A 23,397-nucleotide genomic window follows, 5' to 3' on the forward strand; every position below is an offset into this window, starting at 1 on the left:
TCTCAATAAATATATGAATATAAAAAGAAAAAAAAGAAAAAGAAGAGTAATATTATATCTCTAATGAAAAAAAAAAAACCCTATGTAACACTTAATTTTGTGTGCAAATAAAAAAGATGTTTGTTTGCTTGTTTGTTTGCGAGTACCGGCACATAATGAACGATGCATGAAATGTCCACTCCACGCTTCGTTCATACTTTGCCGAGCATTTGCGGGCCGCTTGTTGCATAGCTTTTCAGGCTAAAAATCGTCGCTTGGCTGTTCTTAATAATCGTGGAAGTGTTTTAAAGCCAGAAACTTGTTATTTAGGCTAAAAATCGAGAAAACTGGAGACAGCCGTGCAGCTAGGTTTTTTCCCTCCTTTACCGGAAGCCGTGCATGTAGACACAGCGTATATTTATGGTGATTTAGTGAGATGTTTTTGCGGGCCACAAGACTTGATCCTCTTCCTGAGTTGGTATGACGCCTCTTTTTAAAAAGTGCTCAGTAGTGTATGGGGGGGGGGGGGGGATGCGAACGACGAAAGAACATAATATCATGATAATATAATAATAATTATCTTTATTGTCTTTTGTGCTCTTTATCACCGTGTACGATCTTATTTATCCACGTCTCTCTGCACCTTGAATATTTGAACTACAATTAATTTGAACTACAATTAATCCCAATGGTGCTCCCACAGGTAGCCCAAGCTCTTCATTTGTCACTATTGATTTTACGGTAAACATAGGGCGAAAAACAAAATTAGTAAAAAATAAAAAAAAAAGCTTGTTGAAAAGACGTGTGTAGTCTAGTGTTTTGTTTATGTTTACTTTTTGCGTGTTCTTTGGTCGTATTAAAGCGCCTTTTTCAAGATTCAAAGATTTACGATTTAAAATTTTTAACAAAGACACGCAAAAACTAAACATAAACACAATATTTTTCACTTATTTTGTTTTTCGCCCTATGTTTACCGTAAAATCAATAAGGGCAAATAAAAAGCTTGGGTTACCTGTGGTGCACCCTGGCACTCTTATTCCATTTATACTCAATGAGCAGCGTCAAGTGGAAGTTGTATTGCTTGCTACCCAAATGCCCATATCCCTGAAGATGACCCAGTGATCCACATCATTCTCAAAGTCGAGCTTAACACACTTCACCGGAAATCCCAGTGTCTTTTCAAGTCCACTGATGTCTACAACAGGATCGCCAAGCTTCATTATTTCTTTACACCCCTTTTCATCACAGGTAGAATCTCGTTTCGCCTCTGGACATAACTTGACCGATAACTCATGAGCGTAGTCGCCAAAATACGGCGTTCCCGTTGCAAGCCGTACCCTTTTTAATCTAACACTTTTCTTTAGGGTAACTTTGATGTAATCTTTGCTCTTTGGTTTAACAGACCAGAAAAACCCAGGATCATTTGTATACATCATTTCAACTCCATTTTTAGGTGTTGCCGAACCGAGGGAGGTCGATAGTTCAGCCGGTGGTCGATCACTCTGTATTTTAGGACGATCGGCAAATAGCGCGGTTTTGCTTTGAACTATTTCTCCTCTGGAGATTCTTAGACTGCGATAGCCTTCTATAACATCATACGGTAACATATTTGGTCCAAATATTGAGGCAAATTCTGACATCTCTTTGACAGTTGGAGTAGACAAAAATAATCTTCCTGTGCTAATAAACTTAGGCTGTTGGCCGAAGGTGATGGCATGTTTCGTCCGATCCTGAATCAAAGTTTCCGATTCCTCCCAAATTGTTGGCAAAAATCTTTTCAAAGTTACAACCTCATCTGAAAGATTCATAACAAACTCCGATTGTCTGTGACAATATTCAAGTAAAAATATAAAATGTGTATTAAACGCACGCACGTCGGTTAGAAATTCGGGAGTTATACCGGTTCCAAAGTTTTTAAGGCCAAGGGATTTGGGTTTTGCCAAGACTTTAAGATATTCGGATGTCGGTGAAACCACCTGAAGTAATCCATTTTCGAGTTGAGAATTAAATTCGTTAGTCAAAAGCTCGATAATTTTCTGTTTGTTGGTTGTTTCGACTGATACTACAACTAGCAGGTTTTTCGTGTCTTCGGGTGTCACGTGACTAAAGAGCGACTTCAGTGTTCGTCGAAGTTCGTCTGTTCGGCCTTGCCACGACGGAATCCCGATGGTGAGGAACACTATGACGGAAAACATCGTGAATTTATTAAAAGAAGGTTAACAACAAGCTTCCTAACTCTACATAACAGTGGCGAGTATCCGGTGTCTTAACCAAACTACGGAGCAGGCTTATACAAAGATTTGGCAGGGGCTCATAAGTATGACCCCCTGGATTTGCTGATTTTCACGAAAAAAAACGTTGTTCATGACACGCAGTGACATCTTCTGTGCATCTGTGAGAGGATAGACGCAAAAGAAATTGAAATGTATTTGTTTTATGCAACAATTAAAACGTCTTTTGTTAGTTTTATGCAACAATTAAAATGTTTTTTGTTTTGTTTTGTTTTTTACGTTTAAATGCAGTTTTGGGGAGCGCGCAAGCTCTAATATCACATGGGCCCTTACTTGGTTTGACTTTCTGTGGACTAGGGCTATGTGCTGTTATTCTAGTCTGAGTTTTGGGGATATCGATATCCAAGCAAAACATTTTTAACCGTACCTATAGATATCCCCTAAGGGGCCGACCATTTGACGTTTGAGAGGGGGAGTGGACGTTTTTGGGTGCGCAGTATATTGTTTTTAAAGCATTTGGCGTGCAAGAATTTTTTTACCGATGCCAATGCGTCAGGATATTTTTTTCTCAAAATCATACCCCCCCCCCTCCTAAAAAGTCAAATGGTCGAATCCTTACGCTTTCTCGTTGATGGTTTTCCCGCGATAACTCCAGAGTCCATGTCAAGCGGTTGCAGTCGTGACATGCATTTTGCTGGTAAAACAGGTTTTGCAGGTTTTATCTCTGGGCATTTGGGGGCTGGTATGTCTCGTTTTACCGGATTTTCTGGACTGTCGGATTTCTTGCATTGCGTTCTGAACGGGTCCTTATCTAGAAAGAGATGAATTTAGATTAACTGTCATCAGGGCGTGCTAAATTGGTAATAAGGCTAAGAAAGGCGGCCACAGCTCGATGAGTCATAATCCATTAGATTTCGTGCTATTTAACAGGTTATCCGCTCTAAAATATCAGTCACATCCTCAAAGAAACTTCCAATAGACACACCACTTTTTTACAATTTCCAATAGATACACTGCTTTTACAATTTTGAAAAAAAATTATATCGTGTTTTCCGTTAAAAATCATCGGAGATTGTTACGTGTGATTTCTTGAAAACACTTAGAACATTAGATTTCGCATCAGGGGGGCCACCCTTCCCCCTTTTGAACCACAAAAACCGAAGTTCTCTCATTATGTAGAATAGTGATTGAAGTTGTAAAAGCAAAATCGGCATCATTTTAAACATTAAAGAGGGCCAACAACGCCTCCATTTTATGCTCCCGCTCAACGCCGAGTGATTCAAAGAATCCATTTCCATCGGCTAATTCAACATGCCCATGGATGCCGAGGATCCAGCGTATTTTGCGGGCGCTCCTAAGGTGTGATCTTTGGGAGCGCCCGCAAAGTGTGCTGGGTCCTCGAGCGTGCTAATTCAAGCGAATAGCCAAGATATTTTCGATCAAATATGGTCAACAAGGGACTTGCGATAAGAAATCACGTGACCTTCTGGGTGGCAAATTCAAAACAAAATTATCACAGGAATGACTGCGCCCGTCAAACCAGAGAACGACTAAAAAAAAAATTTTTTAACCTAAAGCCTTTCTGAAAAAAAAAAAAAGAATTCTGTTTTTTTTTTCCGTAATGCTTAGTGCACACTAGTTACATACCGACATGGGCGCGCGCACTCTTATCTTCGACATAACAACATGGACATAACGATATGAGAAAAAAACATGTTTTTTCTTTTATGTCCTTATGTCCATGTCGTTATGTCGGGCTAAACATAGTGCGCGCGCCCATGTCGTTATGTTGTTATGTTGCTAGTGTGCACTAGACATAAGCGCTGAATAAGTTGCTTTTTGTTGCTGTTATTTTGCCGCTAAAAGGCTGAGCGCGCGCAAACAGTCAAAGTTTCCTAAACCGTTGAATTTGCAACTATAAACAATAACAAGGGGGTGACAATGATAGAAACTTGGAGTTGGCAGAAATCCAAAGCAAGATTACACAAAACACACCCCCGTGCATCTAAGAAGACGAGAATGCAAGGAACAAAATTGTGGTTTTATTGTGGTCGCTTGGGAGATCATAATATATTCTGTCAAAAAATAATTGAGGAAATTTGTTTTATTAAAATTTCTCATTAGATAATTTGATGAGTTTTTTTGTAGAAATTGATAGTCTCGCTAGATATAACAATAATGATTATATGCGAGCATACGAAAGGAATAAAATAAAATAATTAGGTCTTTCATTAAACAACGTCCTCAGACGCCCGTAAAATGTAGGCCCTCCAAAACGTCAAAAATGCAAACTAAACATCACCAGACCCGGATACTCATGGATTCATCCAAGGCAAAGACGACCTTCAAAAGCCCATTCAAGCAATGTAATAGAATTGACTCCATTGCAAAATATTTCTTACCAATTCGTAAACAAATGATTAAACTCAGAAACATTTCATACCAAATTCCGAAACTCACGAAATTCCGAACTACAAATAGAGACAAGGAAACACAGATCAAGTTCCAAATAGATCCGTCAGGTCCTATTTTACAGCCATCAGCCACAATAATCAATGCTAAAACCTCCATTAGAAGCGAGTCGCCATCTCCATGTTAAGGCTACATTGCATGCCTGCACTGCATAACGGGAGTCTTGGAAACACCTTCACAGAGCAGCTTGCAAACTCCTCCCCCATAATCATAACAGTCTCTTCGCCCCAAACCAAACAAAACATTTTCAGGTCCAAGGAACCCAGAATAAGCCAGAAAACAATTTTTGAATAAGGTTGGGTAGCAAAGATGTTCCACATTGGAGAGTATGAGTCAATTCACTAGAAAATTCCTTTTCTCACTCGGTGAAACCCAAACAAAGAACTATCACATCGAATCGACCTCAGCGTGCAAACATCCATAAGCACAGCATCAATTATGCCTAAATAGACTTCATGATGTCCTAAGGCACTCTCAAAATGTGAAAAAGCTTTAATTTTAAAGGCGACTTACTACAGTAAGTCGCCTTTATAAGTACTCGCCCCTACCAAGGGGGGTGCAGGGGGTGCGGTTCTCAATAGACGTGCTATTTGTAGACAAAACTAATATATAGATTTAGGCACTGCCTAAAAGCGGAGCCAGCATGACTTTTTTTCAGCATAAACTTGTGTAGAACCCCCCTTCCCTGCACTTTCATTATGCATCATGTTCCACCACCCACAAAAACAGCAACATATGTAAAACATATAAAGATTGCATGTTCTATAAATACTGCAATTATTATTTAAAGGTGTCCTCCCACTCCTCCTAGGGAATACCTAGAACAAATATGTTTTTTGTTCTAGGTAAAAAAAGTATTTATTGACATTACTAAACTATACTTGATAGACAAGTGATACAGCAAAATTAGCAAAATAAATTTATGCTTTGATTAACAGGGAAGGCTTTCAGGTGTGAAGGGAGGTCATATTTATTTTAAAATGAGGATCAATTAAAGTTCCTTACAAAAAACTGGGTGCTATTTTATTCTCTTCAAAATTAAAAACAATAAACAAATACATATCAAATTCCTATACATTAATACGTATATCAGCAAATCACACTATCATAGTGGATTTGAGGCAAAAGTACTCATTCCCTGCCTGTACTGTCCCAATTCCTTTTACTTCTTTAAATTACTTTACTTAACTTACAAAGATAGGGCTTTATCATCTTCTTTCTCTTGTGTAAGTTTGAAAGTAAGCAATTCAAATATTGGAAGAATAACTTTATTAACCTTCTCTCTTGTGCTTTAGAATGTTACTTTGCTAAGGGTGGATTAAAAGCACTCCAACATATTTGAAAAAATTCTGAGTACATTATTTTATTATACAGTTAAGAAACACATATAAGAACCTAGAATAAACCTGTTAACCTAAAATTATCAAATTAGAATCCTTTTGTAAGCATCTATTTAGCCTATAATTTGAAATAGGAAAATTGATTTCTAAATAGTTTTAAATATGATCTTAAGGGATCATATAGGAGACCTGTTTTTGTTTTTTAAGATTAGCTTACTACCTCAGTGAGTCATTGTAATAGCAAGAGACTATGTATGAACCTAAATAGCCTGAATGTCACTAACCACACATTATACAAGAACCTGTCAGGCTAACTTGGAAAAAAAACTCTGGTTCATTTTTTTAGAACAATTTTTCCATTAAAATATTATCTTACTTTTTGTTACTTTATATGTGTTTATGTTTGGTGACCTACATTAAATACCAATGTATTATATGTACATTTTGCCCTGGGTCATGCCTTTCAGCCAGCAGCTTGTGTCTCAGCTTGATTTCAGAATCTCCGGCTGAGATTAACCTAAAGAAGTTTGTAGAAAAGCATTTAAGAAAAAAAAACTGGTAATTTCCTTACGATACAAATATTATACCACAAAAACCTATTCATAAAACCTAAAACTAAAAATAGGATACAAATATTATACCACAAAAACCTAATTCATAAAACCTAAAACTAAAAATAGTCCCAACAACAAAAAGTTTTTCTAAGGTTTGTAAGAAAACATTGAGGTACCCAGGGTTATTGAAAATATTGTAGGTGGTATAAAAACAAGGCATATTTTTTAGGTAATAACAGATCCTCAAGGCCCTAATATAAGATAAACATGAGAAAAAAGGATTTCGAATTTATAGAAAATTGTAAGGGCTGTGCCCTATGTTCCGCATGATAATTTTTAAATCTAGTCATTTTTTTTTCATAATTTCATATAGATTATAATCAATTTACATGTATTTATATATATATATATATTTATGTAGCTCTATCAGTAAGAATCTACAATTTTAAATTTTTAATAATCAGTATAATTTTTATAATTTTATCTTTTTTTGTGTGTCCCCCAATTAGTAGGGGTTTTATCCCCGGCTAGAGGTTGTTTATGACACTTTAATAAAGTTTCTATCTATCTATCTAATATGTATGTGTACTTTTTTTTAAAAACCAAATCAGAATTCCAGAATAGTGGATTTAAATTTCAAGTGTTTATCAGATATATGTTGCTTTTCACATAATACTAATACTTAGGGTTTTAGGAGACCAGCTCTCAATTTCTTTAAGGTTTTAGGAAACCAGTTCTCTATTTCTTTCTCCAAAGAAAGCTGGAGTTTACCCAAGTAATTCATTTAAGCCTTGCTCATCTTTGTGAGAATTTGAGTTTAAAATCACTTTTGGTATATTTCTAGTATATCGTAGCTGTCAACCCAACTTGGAGCAGAAATCTTGTGAAATCGGATGAAATACAGCAAATATGTGAAAAAAAAAACAAGAGAGCCAATGCGGATGAATACAGAGAATGTATGAACATTCTCAGAAAAAATTAGGTTTATGATGAGGTCAAAAATCTTGTGGCAGAGTTGACTACTCTGGTAACTTCAATTCAATTCATTCATGAATAGTAGTTATAATTTTCCTATGATAGATTGTGAATGGCAGATTTAGAGATCGCATTTGGTAAATACAGCCTAAAATATTTATTCCCTGAGGGAAGTACTTAAAGTAAATTAAATTCAACAATGAAAAAGGTGTTCGAAGTTTGAAAACAAAACAACTCCGAAAGATCGTTCCGCTAAGTACTTTAATACAATACGCTAACTTACCTACGTCTGCCAGTGCAAGGACAAATACATAGGAGCACTTGTCGGAGAAGGTGTTAATTAATTTGTTTTTTTTTTTCTTTCTTTATCTTGTGGCTTACTCTGACATTTCAGCTGACCTTGACTCGAGCACAAGACTTGACTCTTCAAAACTTTCAAGCATGCTTTTACACAGTCTTTTGCACATAATTAGACAAGTTCATATCCGTGCTTAGCATTCACACGAATTTTTTTTTTCAAGCACTTCTTTTTCGACAATTCTTGGCTTTTCTGCAGTCAGTTTTCGTGTGTTTTTGAGAGGGGCAGAAATACTCATCCGCCATGTTGTTTTGCGCGCTCTGGAGGCCTGTGCCGAGGCAGATCGCGGCTGGATGGATGGATGGATGGATGGCAGCTTGTGTTAATGACGTTATTGACCACAAAAACTGAGTCGCCTAGTTATAGACTATTTCTATACCTATGGGGCTCCGCGCGCGGCCTATGGCCGCGCTGGCTCCGCTATAAAGCAGTCTGGTATGTAGCCAAACCTGACAATAAACATCCCATGGAGATACTACAAAGGCATAACAAATCATATTTTGTTTTTCGGGGGTGTGATTTTTATGAGAAAATTCCCCCCCCCCCCCCCCCCCCCCCGGAAAAATTAGGTCCATTTTCTTTTTCGGATTTCGCACACCCCCTCCCCCCCCAAGAAAAATCCTGGGTACGGGCCTGTATAAATGTACTACATTACCCAGGAAGGGTGAAAGTTTATAGGCTGAAATATTTCAAGGTAGGGAGTGGTCTCTCCAAGATATGACGTCACCCTATCAAAGTTTCAATGAAATAAATACATGGAGCTTGAAGATACTATTGTTTTCCAATTGCGAGGAGTTTTTGAACAATTTTCACATGAGCGTTTTATGAGAAAATGAAGGATATTGATTTTTGTTGTTTAATATATACAATATTAACCCATATTTATTTAGACCAACACAACTTCGTCCAGGGAGGTAAATTCGACAACCGACTTGTCTAGTATTTTGCTTGATACCTATATTCTAAGAATTGATGCCAAAACCGATTGAAAAATTTTTAGATCGCGAGATTTCTTTCTGAGAACGTTGATAATGCCTCGCCATCTTAGAGAGCTACCACTTCATTCGGCGCTGCAACAGAAAAAATGCGTCTAATTTCCAATTCCCACGTACAATTTTTTTCTAGATCGCTGACCGAATGCTTTGATGATTAATTAGCACGCTGTGTAAATTGAGGGGTCATTGAAAACCTCCTTGTTCATATCTAGTTGCCGTCGCTAATTGAAAAGACACCACAGAGCATTGTTGGAAACTTCAAGGCATACCGTCTTGGGTGACTGGTAGTGTTGGACTTCAAATAGGGGGAGGTTTCTTTTTTCTGTCTGTTTTTCTTACAATTTTGCTCAAAAGTACCCAGGAGTGAAAGGTTTAAATAATAAATTATTCATTGGTAGAGAAATTATGAACACTGAGACACACATCATACACATTTAGTTGCATCATCCTCAAGTTATTCAGGTTTTTTTTTTAATTCGCTGCTATCTGCGGGGAAAAAACGGTTTCTAAAGTGTGCGGTTGGACACAAACAAAAGTTCGCGCTCCCTTTTAAATTTCATACGGAGATCGTAAACTTCTAGCTTAATTTTTTCGTAAAAAATTGATTAATACGTGGAAGACATTGTACTTACCGTTGAAGAACATTACCCAAAGGTTTGCCAAAGCAAGGCCTAGAACTATCAGAAGAAGAGCGCTATCTCCCTTCATCTTTACGCGCTGAGATTTACGTAAACAGGCTACAGATTTGCATGAGGTGACACAAAACATACTCTGAGACATTTTTGTCAAGCTTTTTGCGTTGCCTACGCGCTTATTGTTATTAGAAGCTCCTTTTTGTTTTTAAATGATGTGATTTCTCATAAGTTTGAACAGACAATTGACGTAGAACATAAATTGATCTCAACTCGTGTAACAGTCTTTACTTCGCAACTCGTGCCGTAGTCAAGTTTTCGGTTGTCAAGTTTAGCAGGATTTGTTTTCTTTGGCAATTGTGATGTTTTGATTTCAATTAAAACCCGAACAAAAACAGAAATCGAGAACCTCAGAATACAAGATAGGAAAGCTCTCTAATAATCTTATAAACAATAGCCAGGTGTGTATTTCAGGGTGCTATGTCAATGAAATTTACATGAAAATAAGGACGTATGATCCAAAAATAGACTCAGCCTCAGCTAAAAATTAGACGTTCTCATAAAAAAGGGTGTAAAAGACACCGAAAAACTATAAAAAACAAGTTTACCCATAAAAAATTAAAATGATGGGTAACATTTTTTAAGCTACGGCAACACCGTTCCTTTTTCTTCTTCTCTGGGACATCCTTAAATCACCAGACAATAATATATGCACATCTTGGCGTTTATTTTGTTTTTATATACCATTTTTAATACAACTATTCATATTTTATTTACAAGTTTGTATAAAAAGCTTGAAGATTCTCCGTCCCGCAACTAAAGGATAGAGTCGATGTCTTAGAAAATAAAGTATTTTACTTCCTTCCATAAAAATTTAAGCAACAGTTAAGCTTTATCTATCGATATTTATAGCAGAAAAGGTAAAAAGTGGACGAATTATGTAAGAATTTCCAGAATTGGTACAAGAATAACTATAATAAACTGAAGTTTACTCTGTCTGGAGAAGATGTTGTAGAAGAGACTTGTAGTTGATCAATTTGACGCGGTCCTTGGGTCCAACGCGCTCCTGAGAAAGAGAAAAAAACATGGCTAAATACAAGAAATAATAAAAGTAAAATACCGAAATAGAAAAGAGGCGACCATTAACTGTGCAGTGTGCAGTATTCACGGTATAGTTGAACATAAATTGTAGTAGCAAGAATACGAGCTCTCGCTTCTCGAAACGGAAGTAATACCCCGCTCCTCCCCCACCACCAAAAAAAGAATTAATAACTAAAATATATCAAACAAATAATAAGAAATAGATAAATGAAAATCACGACTTAAAAACTTACCGAAGGCCTTGCTTCAGGAGCTTGAACAGGGACGAACTTCTGTACACTCACTATAACAGGTAACGTGATATAAGAAACATGGGACATTGTAAATTGACGAAATCGATGGGACCGTTTTCGCAATCGTAAAAAAAAAATCTCCTTGCAACAAATAATGCGCTTGGTGTTTGACTTACCAGGCGAGTCTCTCCAGTTCAAAAGGCGTAGGAATTGTTCATAGTTGACCAAGCCCTCGGCATTGCGCTCAGCACGGGCGAGGATCTCGTCGAGCAGTTCTGACTTTGCCGGAATGTTGAATCGACGACACAGGTTGTGTATATCCTTGGCTTCCAAGAAACCAGTTCTAAGAAACGCAGATGAAAAATGTTAGAATGAATGAGTACACTTCTTAGCTTTATGTTTTCCCTACTCTATGATATTTATGATTCACTGCTCAAGTATTAGACCTCAATAGCCATCATTCAAACTATTGGAAATCCTCTTTATATCAAACATCCATATCAATTACCCATGCATTTCCTAGTATTGATACGCCTCCTTATTAGTGATGAAGTCTTAGCCATTGAATCTACTGATAGTGATCATTCAAACCACTGCCAAGTACAAGTACACGCCTTCCTTCATAGTGATGGAGTCTTAGGCATTGTATCTACTGATAGCAATCATCCTAACCACTGCCAATCCTCTTCAGCTTTACCCTCCTGTGCAGAGCTTTGTGTGTTGCTCGTCTCTTAGCTCTGCTTGGCAAAGGAAACTAGCGGACACATAAAGCTCCACGATAGAAAGTATTTCTGCTCAAGTCACACAATCTATCCCTTACCCATGCATATCCTCGTATTGACACGCCTCCTTCATAGCGATGAAGTCTTCAAAGTTAGCCTTTCTCAGCTGTTCCTGGACGGCAGCTATAACCATCTGCAGGTCATCATCCACGGCCTTGGCATCAGCGAAATAACGCGACACTGTAAGCATCTCGTGCTCAGATAGAAACTGACCAAACCTGTGAAGTACAGTCCTGGGGAGAGGATGGCAACGATTTGCATACTGTATATTTCGTTTGTTGTATAGGGTGCAAATTGCACCTGATTGCTATTTGACAGCTGGCAAGGTTAAGAAGTTCGAAGGAAATTATCAGATCATTTTTATTGCATCATTTCAGCAATTCTTTCAAGAAATGGCAGTGTCGCTTGCATATTTTATCACAGCATGCACATTTCCAGTGCATATCTTCTTTTTTCCATCCATCGGGGGGAAATTTTAGAAGAAAATTTTGAAAGCTAGCCTTATTAATAAGGTAGTAATATTCATGTCTTTGGATTTAATGAACAGGATTGCAATGATGATAATAATAATAATAAGGATAATGATAATGATAATGGTAATGATAATAAACACCAGTTCTCACCAAAAAGCACTGAAAGAAACTTTTCCAGAGTTGTCAGCATCATTTTCAGCGAAGATAGCTTTGAGTTCCTCATACTTCTCATCTGCAATGTTCTTGAGCTTGGGCAAAATGTAGTTGACATTGGCTTGAGGAAACTCATTACTATGTTTCTCCATGTACTCAACTGCATATTCGTCAGCGTCGATAAGAATAAACTCATGTTTGAAGAACTGGACAGTCGCTCCAATGAACAGATCCTAGGGAAAGATATGAGTTTGTTTTTAGTAACAATATCATCAAGTCTTTAAACTCTTTAAATTCTATGCACTCAACATAACACTAAATAATCAGAGCCATAGCAGGCCACGTAAGATTAGGTGGGGGGAAGGGCACAATACAGGGACATTAGGGAAATTTAGGGGGGAACAGTCACGCCCCTACTTGTCATTTCCAAATAATTTTTGAAAATATTAGGGGGGGCACATGCCCTCAGTGCCCAACTTCCTGCTACGGCCCTGATAATGTGGGTGAGAAAAAATAGTTTTCAATCATGCCCTCAGTGCCCAACTTCCAGCTACGGCCCTGATAATGTGGGTGAGAAAAAATAGTTTTCAATCATGGATGGCTTTGATGGATACTATTGTATGCTAACTGTGACTACAAGTTTCAGTATCTTATTCAGTATTTTGAATGGTTCGGGATTATTTTTTTTCCAATAGTAAATAATTAAACAAATGAGTAGACCTATAGGCAACATATGTCAAAAGCCACACACTGTCCATAGAGTTTTTTTTTAACTCAACTAACCTGAGCAACATAGGAGGACATCGCATTTGGCTTTTTGATGCTCCCTCTTTCCAGGAACTTGCCTCCAAGGATGCCTGAGTTCCTCTGTGGTGGCTCAAACACCAGGATGGTGTCATCAGAGAGGAAGTAAGAGATGATGAATCGTCTGTCCATGTCAATTGGACGTGTGGTGTTGAGACAACCAACAAAACGGAGAACATTGCTCTCAAGGCCATGCCTAAAGAAATATGGTTTGTAAACAGTTAACAAAACTCCAAAAAGGGTCTGAAAATGATATATTGACATATCATATGGCACTGGAATAGAATCTGAGTTCTAGATTATAATAGATTATTTTTTTATCTGTGAAAACTGTTGCTACCCAGGGTAGTTTAGGGTTATACAGTAGTTGATACTAACTGCTTTTTCCTGCATACCCCTTCTCTGTTTTTTTCTATAACATTGCTAGCATTATTATTAGTATATAACTAACCTGTCTTTCTCCATAAACTTGATAAAGTCCCTCTTTGGTGGTTTGGGGATGAGACTCAGACAAGAGCACAAGGAATCTTCCTCTGAGCCAAAGCCATTGTATGGGGGTACCTCCCTGGGTGGGAACATGGCAGGCGGAGCCCTGTATTTGATTGGCTCAAAAGAGTCTGAATTAACAAGAAGATATAATCAGAAAGCATTTCATGACTGCACAGAATCATTGAATAGTCCATGATATAGCATTTAACAGGAAAAGGTTTAGGGACTTTGTAAAGTGTGGCCTCTTGTTGGGTTTTGAATTTCTCAGCACCACACAGTAGCTGATTTCCAAATTGCTATATCCCCTGTCTTTTTATACAGCACTCCAATCCTACAAACACATTACCAGAACCCACTTCTTACCTATTCCATATTTGGACTTATAGTAAGCCTTGGTGAAATCATCACAGTCACACACTTGGAACTTTCTGCCCCAGATGTTCAGGACTGAACCGATGGTAAGGTCACTATCATGGTAGTAATCAGTATAAACGGCTCCAGTCTGAAGAACAAGAGAAAGAAAACTTCAAACAAGGCTAAGATTATCTTAGGAACTGAAAAAAGTGAGCATCAAATGGCTGTTGGTAATAACAATCTTACAACTTTTTTAAAGCTGAATCTAGTCTTAACTATACAACATTTAAAATACTGTTTTTTTTTCTCTGGACTCTCCAGTTTACCTCCTTCAGCTGTCAACTCACCCACATTTAAGAGTTTCACAAGATTTTGGAACTCATTACAAGTCTAATTTTTGTGAGAATGTCATAATTCTCTGTATTCACACGCATTGGCTCTTTTGGCTTTTTCTCACATATTTACTTATTTCATCTGATGTCCAAGTTGGGTTGACAGTTATGCTTCATAACAAAAAATCAGTATAACCAGAGTTCTGGGGTTTGACATGATTTCGATGGTGGCTGCATAGTACACCTTTATATAACTATTGAATCAGCCACAACATTTCTTCTCCCTAATAATTCAGCATTAATTAAAAAGTGTAATTCTCCACCTTAAGGCTGTCAAGAATCCATCTCCCTCCGTGTCCCATGGGTCCAAAGACATTCAAGACAGTGCGTCCTGTGATTTCACCAGGCTGACGCAAAGAGGTTGGCTCCTTGGGTAGCCGTTGCCTCCTAAGAAACATGGGTGCAGCATCACGCCCAGAGTTTGGGGGGATGACCTCACGGATCTCCACCGTGTCATCTGCAAGGAAGTAGTGCAGGATCATCTCGCGAGCATCTCCAAACATGTTATCTGTGTCATCCCACAAGCAGTAGAAACGCAGAACTCTTCTGTCATGTTGTAAGAATTGCTTTAAGGTGTCTTCTTTCTCATAAGGACGTAATGGCTGCATGCTCTCCACCATCTGTCAATCAAATCAGCATCACATGGATAAGTAAATGCCACTCTCATCACTGTAAATTCATGGTCAGTATTTCAAGGACAGTTATTAATGTACCTGTTTGCGATGATCTGTGTATGGATCCTTAGGGATTTCTGATGGCCTATTGACACGGACACCAAGCTTGCGCAAGAAGTTATGAGTAAAATCATCACAACCAGTGACCTTGAATATCCGAGAGTACAGAGCAATCTCCTTGCCAATATTGAAGTGCTCCACAGTGTAGAACTGGTCATCGTTAGGGGGAGGGAGAGGGATTCTGTGTCTGCGAATGAGGGTACCTTGAGGAATTCCACTATTATCAACTTTTGGTTCGTTTACTTGTATGCTATCATCCTCAAGGTGGAAGTAGATTTTACATCTGGAATGAGATGAAGATTCTAAGAAAAGTTGACAAACATCATGCTACCTCTGTCTATGAGCATTTTTGGATAAACAGGCAAGTATACAACATATTCAACAACCCTTACTTTCTAATTCGATACTGCTCTTCTCTCTTCTCGTGTACAGCTTCTTGGAAATATGCATCAAAGCATAAAACCTAAACATGCATAAAATATCAGTCATTGTGCAACAAATATAAAGATTTTTATATTCTATAAGATTTATTGTATTTTTTATCCTTACCTGTCTATCAAAGGCAACCCAAGCTGGGGCCTCGGCTCCAACGCCTTTGGGGTAATGGCTGTGTCTAGGTTTTAGCTTTTGTCCAGGTAGAGGATCTCCTCCTAGAGTGAAAAAAATTATTTCAGATTTAATCCGATTTATTAAAATGAAAAAACTGAAAAAACCTTTTAAAATAAAAAAAAAACTTATTACAACACAGCATTGATAAAGACTGGAATGATCTTTAGTCCTGTGAAAGGAAACACGCATTATACCAATAATACGGCAGACAGGATATCAATATCTCAAGATTTTCTCCATATTACAACCAGGGAGTTCGAAATGTAGAAGGATCGAGATGAATAGCTTACATTAGAAATGTTTAGTGCTAGAAAAGTACTTCAAACCACCAGCGAATATTTCGGATCTAGAATAATACCTGAAGTAGCTATTTGGGCCTTTAAATCGAGGTTTCAGTTGTCAAATTACGACTAAAACTCACCAATTCCGCACTTTGCTTCACCAACATACGATGAGACATCGTTTCTGTAGTCGAATTGATGTGTCTTGTGAAATTTTGTTTTACCGAGCTGAAACAAGAAAAATGCCCATTAGTTTTAAACATCCGCGTATTTTACGGATTGATCTAAGAAACGGAGTACTTTGTTTAAATTATTAAACTACCTTTCGGTCAAAAACTTGTCCTGGAAGGAAAGGAAGCGCCATTTCAGAAGCCGCTTTTTCACTAGTGTTGACCGTGGAAATGTGTTACTAAATATATGGCCTCGTTTCCAACAGTACTGTTTACCGTAGCAACACCACAGTCGCCAAAACGAGGCTAGCTCCAGAACATTCCTTAGGGGGGTATAGTGTGAAATCAAACAAAATGCTCGACAAAACCCATGGGGAGAGGGGTTAAACTATATATTTTCCTTAGCAACAGATTTTTTAGAGCGAGACTAACATCGAACGAGGGCAACACGAGGGGGAGAGGGACAAAGACGCTAATGGCGGCATGGTACAGTTCCACAACATCAACGTTGGAGCTCGAGTTGAGGTTTTATGGAGAGGAGAAGTGTGTAAAGGAGCTGTCAGATATACTGGAATGTTAGTTGCGAAGCCAGGAGAATGGATAGGCATAGAATTAGACGATAGAGGTATGAATTTGCCGCCAAGATCGCGGGAAAATGGCGTCCATTTTTCCTTGTTAACAACAACAACAATAATCGCATATTGGAATTTTATTGCCAATACCCTTGTCTTTGAAAAATATTTCCGAGTGCACAATGAAGAAACCTTATTTGACAACTTTATCGTATCTTCCGGAATAACATGGTCTTATTTGCAAGAAAATGTGTGAAGAATCAAAATTTCTGTGACCATTTCCGTCATCATGCTACACTTTTTTAGATGATCTTTTCCAGCTTGAAGTTGTTTACTCATTTATCGTCTTTCCAAATGTGTCTGATTCTGTTGTTCTTTTTTTTTTAGTTGGTAGTCACAGTGGGTTGCACAAGGGTGTCCAGTACTTCAAATGTAAAGACGGCCACGGTATATTTACTAGAGCAAGAAACATCCGATTTGATTCGAACAAACGATCGTAAGTGTCTTAGCTACTAAGATCTTCAACAACTTTTAATGCAGCGAACCATTTCAGAATCATTATTAATTTAAAAATTATTCCGGCTCCTTTTTCGTCTGTTTTATTCAACTAGGTTAGGTTTACTGTGTGAAATGATTGAAGCTAAAACCAGAGAGCTAAAACTAGACGTTCATTCAATCAAGGCAGCTCCCCCTACCCTGGGAACCAGAGTCTCGAGCTTTCTTCGTTTACTATGCACCCTTTACTGACTATGAGGAGCAAAGCAACAAGACTCTGGCATCACGGATAGGTTTACAAACGGTTCAAATTACTCGAAAAACTGCTTTGTGGATTATGATGTCATCTTCCAGCGCGTATGCTGTCAGAGTCTGTTTACAAATAGTCAAATTGCCTCTAAACTCGTGAACACAAATGGATATTCACCCGCCTAAACACCTTTAGTGTCCACATTGTCGCTTGAGAATCAACATGCCTTTTTCCCTCAACGTTCTTAAGTTCCTTGATATGCGATTCGAAGAGGGGTTTGAAGGGGTTTGAAAACAAAATTACTATAGGTTTTGCTGAGAAGTTCAACAATCCTTTCGAGTTTAACACAACACGCAACAAGGGTACAGTATCCCTTGGAAGCACAAAGACTTTCCCCACCCCGTTGGAAGAATAGCAAACAAGTCCTTTCTCTCAATAAATGCTACTATCCCTTCTTACTTTTCCTTTTTTAACTGTTTGATGTCTGGAAATTTAGTTGCTAGGGTTTCTGAAATTTATTCTTCTATTGTTACTCTAGTAAGTAGTAGCCATTGGCATTGCGTGTATGTTAAAACAGATTTTATCACAACCTAGTTCATGTGTCATGGTTAGACGAATCAGCGTGTGCCTAGTAGCAGATTAGTGATTGCCAGCCAATCAGCTTCTGAGTACAAAATCTGTACTCAAGGAACTTGCAAACACTATCCATCACCCATAATCCGTCTGGTCTCTTCGCTTCTTGTAGTCTGTAAAGGGCCCATAGTAAACGAAAGAAGCTCAAGACTCTGGTACCCAGGGTACTCCCCCTCTTGAGTCTGCTTTAGAAAGTACACTGCAGTACCAGGGTAGTAGAAACTTGTTTACTTTATGGGGCAACCTCAAATGCCGTCTTTTTTAATTTCACTTTGAGTTCTGGTAAATAAGCATAAATGTTGAAATCAAATAAAAAATAATATATAATAAATAATAACAAATAATTGAAAAATTCCCTCATCCCTGATGCAAGATCATGTTCTGCACATTCACTCTAAAGTCAAAAGACCTGAGTGCCGCTGATGCCCTAATGTGACTAAAGGTACATAGCTTATTATGCTTTTTCACATATTAAAAATTTGAAATTTGTTACAGTGTCTTCAACAGCTACAGAACAATATCTCCAAATTCTAGTGTTGATGAAGTGCTTTTCAAGAAAATGAATGGTAAACACAACATAGTTAAATTTGTATTTGAAAATTAATTTTCTAATGGGGGTCAGATGATACTGGGGTGGTCTCCCCTGTACAAATTTACTTCAACTTCTCTCAATATTTGTATATTAACTATGCTTTAAAGTATGATTACATGAGTACTAATATTGATATGGTTGGCTCCTTATTTACGCCCAGCATTGTGTGGGTTAGTGGGGCTTAAAAGTGAAAATGTGTCACAGCCTGTCATGTAGAAACCCCCCCAAACCCCATCATTTTAAGTTCTGTAGATTATGTTAGAAGTGAACAGCAGTAATGTGCCTATTTTATATTTTAGGTTTGTCACTTGATGTAGATCACCCAGACAATATTGAACGAGGCAAACCAGTAGTCAGATCTTCATACCTCAAGACTTTATTTAAGGGTACACAATATTGATTCTTTATAAACCGATTATACTACATAACCTTACTCTGCTTACAGTGAATGTATTCCATTCCATCTTTTATCAAATACTAGAGAGAAAAGAAGACAACTTGTGGTCCAGATCTAGACAGTTCCATAAAAGTCATCTTGTAGGAGCACATATCAAGCCAGCCACAATGCAAAGACCCCAAACAGCACAACCAAGCAACCCATATGGATCCAAGCACAGGGAACCCTTCATTACTCCCCCCTCAATTCCACCTTGTGGTGTACCTAGACCTGTACTCAAGAGAATGATGAAGCAGAACTACTTTGGAACTTCAATCCCAAGATACAGTAGTTTGTCTTGAGATTATTTCAACTGCTTCCATTCACTACAGCATTTTTTTACTAAAAACCTCACACCACCAAAGGTCATAACAAAACAATGTTGTGGCTCCAAGGATACCTCTTTTCTGAAAAAAAAGGACATTTGATTCATGAAATTATATTTGTTATGCAATAGCTTGTAGTGATATCTTGAAATCCCTTGTTTACTGGGTAGAACCCTGCATCTTTGTTGCTGCATTGTTGATCTAAATCACCCATTACAACTAAAACATACAGTTCTAGTTTTTTTAAGATATAGCTTTTTGTACAAACTTTTTCACAATGTATCATAAAGAACAAATATTATTTGTGTTATAGCTTTTCACTTATTTTTCCAGATCTTCATTGTAACTTGATTTTTTTGTGTGTAAAATAAATATTGGTAAATTAAAGTTTGTGACTTTGTGTTGTTGTGGCTTAGTTACTGTATGCCAAGTTTGATTTTTTTTTGGCATTAAAAATATTCGCATTGGGCGTGACAGATTAAAATTTTCACCTTTTTATAAATATGTGCATTAAACAATTTCTCTTTTAAAGTTGTGAGGAGACAAAAAGGAATGACAAGATGAAAACCATCTGCTGTGATTTTTCCAAGTGCTTTTTAGCTTTTTGTCCTTAAAATTAAATTTCTTAGGGAGCGGTCATTTATTAGTTGGGGGCAAATATGTAGGGGGGGGACTATGTTTTTTAGGCCGATTTAGGGGGGGTCACATTTTTTTGGGCTGTCATTAGAGGGGGGGGTCACAATTTTTGGGTGCCGAATTTAAGTCTGGTTTTAACATAATACTGAGCAATAGAGTCATTGTTCAAATGTAAATTTTATTTAGTTCACAATGTTTCCTACTATTGTATATCTAGTTTCATATTGTTCAGATACTAATCTTGTCTTTATACATATAATTTTTGAGAATCCCTCTCATGGTTGACAGACAAAGATGCCCATTCTAATCAGTTGAACAAAACGAATACTTTAAAATTTTGCGAAACCTAGAATGTCTTTGTTAATGTCGTCGATGGCGTAGTCGTTTTCTAGCAACGCCGGTATTTGTTGTTTATCTCTGTGCAACTCTTGAACTAGCGAAAGTGAAGATTCATACTTAAATAGAACAAAATTGCCATGCTAGCTGATCCATATTTTAGTAAAGGTTATATTCAGTTACACTCAGTATGCATATCAAGTCTCTTTGGTTTTAAAGAGATATAATTATTGAATATAAAAATGTGGAGGTGGTGGTGGTGGAAGGGGGACGGGGTGCAATTTTTTTGGGTGCCCGGTCTAGGTGGTCAAAATTTTTGGGCTTGGATTTGGGTTGAGGGCGGGGCCAAAGGGTTTTGCAAAATTGCTGCCCCCCCTCCCTCCCCAGTAATTAATGACCACTCCCTTAGAGGAGTTACATTTTGTTCCCTCTACTTGGTTAATGCTTTGCATTGAGATGGCATGATCAAAATATACCTTCAGTGTATGCTTTATAATGCAGTTTGGAATCAGTACATATTTGAATCGTCACATAATACTCGAACTATCTTCTAGTAAACTTTAAAAATGGACTGTTTCAAAACTTTCTCTTTCCATGATCGCCTAGGCCGGTAAAAAATATCAAAGACAGAATTTAAAACATGTGGATATAAAACCGTTTCCAGGATCTTAGCGATTTCAGCCAGGAAAAATGGTCCTGCCTTTATCAGGTAGTACAACTCATCTAAACGTTCCTTAGGAGTTGTTTCAGAAAAATCTCTTCTAGTAACTAGAACTGATTCAAGCTTTCTAAACGTCTTCCTATCAAGGTTATGTGCTCTTAGCAAAGCTGAAGTGATTGTGACCAAGTCGTAGGTTGGAAATTTTTTCAGTTCTGGATTAGTGTTGACTTCTGCTTCAATTTGCCTCAAAATGTTGCTAGAGACTGGTTCAATATTGACTAATGAATAACCAAACCCAAGCATTGCCAAGTTTTCTGGCCCAAAGCTGGCAAAGTCCCTTGAGAGAACTTCCTCTCCAATTCTCAGAAGGAGCCTGTCTGCCGTAATCCCCTTCTCAACAAATGCCCATTCAATCTGGCATAAGCTTGTTGTTGAAAACACCACAATTTCCCTAGCTTCCACCTCGGCAGATACTTTTGAGTACAAATCGATAGGTTTGTATCCTGCTTTGGAAAACCCCCAGCAAACAAGACCAATTTCATCAGGACTGAACTGCCTTAATCCATTTAACAAAACTGCATGTTCAAATTCTGAGTACGCTGACATATTCTTGTCTCCCAGCCTTGCCAAGGCAACCAACGAGTCGCAAAACTGGCTCGCTGTACATTGATCACACGAAGAAACAACTCTTTGAATAATTTCTTGGAGCAGCTGACAGTGGAATTCATTCCCTAGTAACAACTCTCTTTGTTTGGGGTGGCTAACAAACAAACCTGAAATAATTTTTAGCATTGTTACCATATTTTCAAGGCTCATTTCTTGACTGTGTTTCTTGACATGGAATAATGAGATAATTCTACGGATGTGGGTCATGTGTTTTAGTTTTTTACCAAACTGAACATCCAAAGGTAGAGGATTCTGACTCAGGCCCTCCAATTTTTTCTTGCGGAGTTTTCGGAGAAGCTCCTGGGATCGAACCATTTCGTCTTCTCGTTTTGCGTGTATCTTCTCTAATTTTTTACGCGCAGCTGAATTTAGGTAACACTTCTGTATTTTACTATTTAAGAAATCGACGTATTCCCCATTGCTGTATTTCAGGTGATAGATGTTACTCATACGAACTGATTTTACAACAATAGTATTGAAAGAAAGAGTAATTCCGGAAAGAAAGCGCAAAAACATTGCAAACTTGTACATCTGTCGAGCCGACTTATAAATCCGCCATTTTCCTTTATTGGTAACCGCGCCTTATACAAAGGCTACCCACCTTTAGAATTGGCATAAAAGTGTCAAGGGCGACAGGAACAGAGGTTGTTAGGCTAAATTCTAAAAATAAAAATAAAAACACTACTTTTCAACATCTAATTTGCCTTGTTTGCGACGCGCTCTCCGTGTTTGATTAATCTGAGCTACGTTTATTCCAGAATTTAGCCAACAAACTCCGTTCCTACCGTCCTTGAAGCATATCTAAGGCAATCAGTTTAAACGAAAAATTGCGCTAAACAAGGAATCTCCCTATTGTAACCCGTATAGTAATTTTAGCTATGTTTTTACCTCCCGGGGTAAATAAACTGCCTCCATTTTAAAGATAATGCGTGATTTCAACGAGGATTATCTCCTGTCTCGCATAAACAATTTTATCCGATAATAGGATTAGGGGTTTGATCCGACCACAAACGTTCAGGTTTAACAATTTAACCAAAACAATTTTGGTTTTGGTTTTTAGAATTTAAACATCTTCGGAGGATCAGGTATTTCCCGAAGGGGGGGAGGGGTCCTCCGATAAACAAAGGAAAGTACCTTAGTTTTCTCCCAGGCGAAGAGCCCAGAAAGTCAACGAAACGAAAAAAATATCCTATTTTGCCATTAGGTAAAACACCCCCCTCAACAAAAGGCGAGATTCTCCCCTGGAAGGCATGTGAGTGCTTAGATGCACATAAAGCAAAAATAAATTGAGAGTCTGCCCTAAAGAAGTCTTATTTAAGACGAAGATTACGAGTATCAGTTTGGATGTACTACTTTAGTTAAAGAACGCAAGGATTTGGGCAATATATTTATAATAGAATTATAGAAACATTATAGAAACATTCGATCTGTATTTCAAACCTCGTCCTTGCAATCGGCAAATGCAATTATACAAAATAGAGCGTTTTATAAAGTAAAAATGGGATAAACAATGTGATTATCCATCAAGGTTTATTAGTAATAACTTTGTCCTCATTGGAGTTAACAAATACAGCGGTCTCGTGCACTCATTGATCTACACATGATAAATTCCTGTCGAAAAACAACTAGGCAACTGGTGTGCAACTCCGATGACAAATCGGGGATGTTCAAATGGCTGTTTTA

The 23,397-nt window shown here is 37.8% G+C and overlaps 4 protein-coding genes across 8 annotated transcripts; 1 reads left to right on the forward strand and 3 right to left on the reverse strand.

Annotated features, from left to right (window-relative positions):
* Positions 1-1,024: 1,024 nt before the first annotated feature.
* LOC5503815 (alpha-1,6-mannosyl-glycoprotein 4-beta-N-acetylglucosaminyltransferase) lies at positions 1,025-9,667 on the reverse strand. Of its 5 annotated transcripts, XM_048732538.1 has the most exons (4): positions 7,835-8,442; positions 6,464-6,539; positions 2,830-3,021; positions 1,025-2,158 (listed from the first exon to the last, which is right to left on the reverse strand). In XM_048732538.1, exons 3-4 carry the CDS (start codon positions 2,894-2,896, stop codon positions 1,041-1,043), a joined length of 1,185 nt encoding a protein of 394 aa, XP_048588495.1. In that variant the 5' UTR covers positions 2,897-3,021; positions 6,464-6,539; positions 7,835-8,442; the 3' UTR covers positions 1,025-1,040. The 5 variants fall into 5 exon arrangements, with proteins under 5 accessions (XP_048588495.1, XP_032227939.2, XP_048588494.1 ...); XM_032372048.2 differs by lacking the exons at positions 6,464-6,539; positions 7,835-8,442 and adding an exon at positions 9,537-9,667; XM_048732537.1 differs by lacking the exon at positions 6,464-6,539.
* Positions 9,668-10,254: 587 nt separating this feature from the next.
* On the reverse strand, positions 10,255-16,421 carry LOC5503823 (EF-hand domain-containing family member C2). Its single transcript, XM_001624711.3, has 14 exons — positions 16,264-16,421; positions 16,082-16,169; positions 15,601-15,701; positions 15,444-15,514; positions 15,031-15,334; positions 14,581-14,937; positions 13,935-14,073; positions 13,534-13,699; positions 13,062-13,278; positions 12,276-12,511; positions 11,691-11,885; positions 11,047-11,213; positions 10,871-10,920; positions 10,255-10,602 (listed from the first exon to the last, which is right to left on the reverse strand). The coding sequence occupies exons 1-14, from the start codon at positions 16,303-16,305 to the stop codon at positions 10,525-10,527; spliced, it is 2,211 nt and encodes a 736-aa protein (XP_001624761.2). The 5' UTR covers positions 16,306-16,421; the 3' UTR covers positions 10,255-10,524.
* A 108-nt stretch (positions 16,422-16,529) lies between these two features.
* LOC5503817 (dynactin subunit 1) lies at positions 16,530-19,802 on the forward strand. Its single transcript, XM_032372040.2, has 5 exons — positions 16,530-16,736; positions 17,071-17,179; positions 18,557-18,627; positions 18,953-19,039; positions 19,135-19,802. The coding sequence occupies exons 1-5, from the start codon at positions 16,595-16,597 to the stop codon at positions 19,389-19,391; spliced, it is 666 nt and encodes a 221-aa protein (XP_032227931.2). The 5' UTR covers positions 16,530-16,594; the 3' UTR covers positions 19,392-19,802.
* Positions 19,803-20,209: 407 nt separating this feature from the next.
* Positions 20,210-22,313, reverse strand: LOC5503822. Its single transcript, XM_001624710.3, has one exon. The coding sequence runs from the start codon at positions 22,243-22,245 to the stop codon at positions 20,938-20,940; it is 1,308 nt and encodes a 435-aa protein (XP_001624760.3). The 5' UTR covers positions 22,246-22,313; the 3' UTR covers positions 20,210-20,937.
* Between the last annotated feature and the right edge of the window lie 1,084 nt (positions 22,314-23,397).

Source organism: Nematostella vectensis, chromosome 9 (assembly GCF_932526225.1).
Source record: "Nematostella vectensis chromosome 9, jaNemVect1.1, whole genome shotgun sequence".
Taxonomy (NCBI): domain Eukaryota; kingdom Metazoa; phylum Cnidaria; class Anthozoa; order Actiniaria; family Edwardsiidae; genus Nematostella; species Nematostella vectensis.

Excerpts from the sequence above, each read along its gene's own strand:
- LOC5503815 (XM_032372048.2), bottom strand. The coding sequence starts at position 9,612 with ATGAAGGGAGATAGCGCTCTTCTTCTGATAGTTCTAGGCCTTGCTTTG. Across the intron at positions 3,022-9,536 it reads TTGGGTAATGTTCTTCAACG|ATAAGGACCCGTTCAGAACG; the intron begins GTAAGTACAATG and ends ATCTCTTTCTAG. Across the intron at positions 2,159-2,829 it reads AAAACCATCAACGAGAAAGC|TGTTCCTCACCATCGGGATT; the intron begins GTAAGGATTCGA and ends TTTCCGTCATAG.
- LOC5503823 (XM_001624711.3), bottom strand. The coding sequence starts at position 16,305 with ATGGCGCTTCCTTTCCTTCCAGGACAAGTTTTTGACCGAAAG. Across the intron at positions 14,938-15,030 it reads ACACAGATCATCGCAAACAG|ATGGTGGAGAGCATGCAGCC; the intron begins GTACATTAATAA and ends TTTGATTGACAG. Across the intron at positions 13,700-13,934 it reads TAAGTCCAAATATGGAATAG|ACTCTTTTGAGCCAATCAAA; the intron begins GTAAGAAGTGGG and ends TTGTTAATTCAG.
- LOC5503817 (XM_032372040.2), top strand. The coding sequence starts at position 16,595 with ATGGTACAGTTCCACAACATCAACGTTGGAGCTCGAGTTGAGGTTTTA. Across the intron at positions 17,180-18,556 it reads TTTGATTCGAACAAACGATC|TGTCTTCAACAGCTACAGAA; the intron begins GTAAGTGTCTTA and ends AATTTGTTACAG. Across the intron at positions 18,628-18,952 it reads GCTTTTCAAGAAAATGAATG|GTTTGTCACTTGATGTAGAT; the intron begins GTAAACACAACA and ends TTTATATTTTAG.
- LOC5503822 (XM_001624710.3), bottom strand. The coding sequence starts at position 22,245 with ATGTACAAGTTTGCAATGTTTTTGCGCTTTCTTTCCGGAATTACTCTT.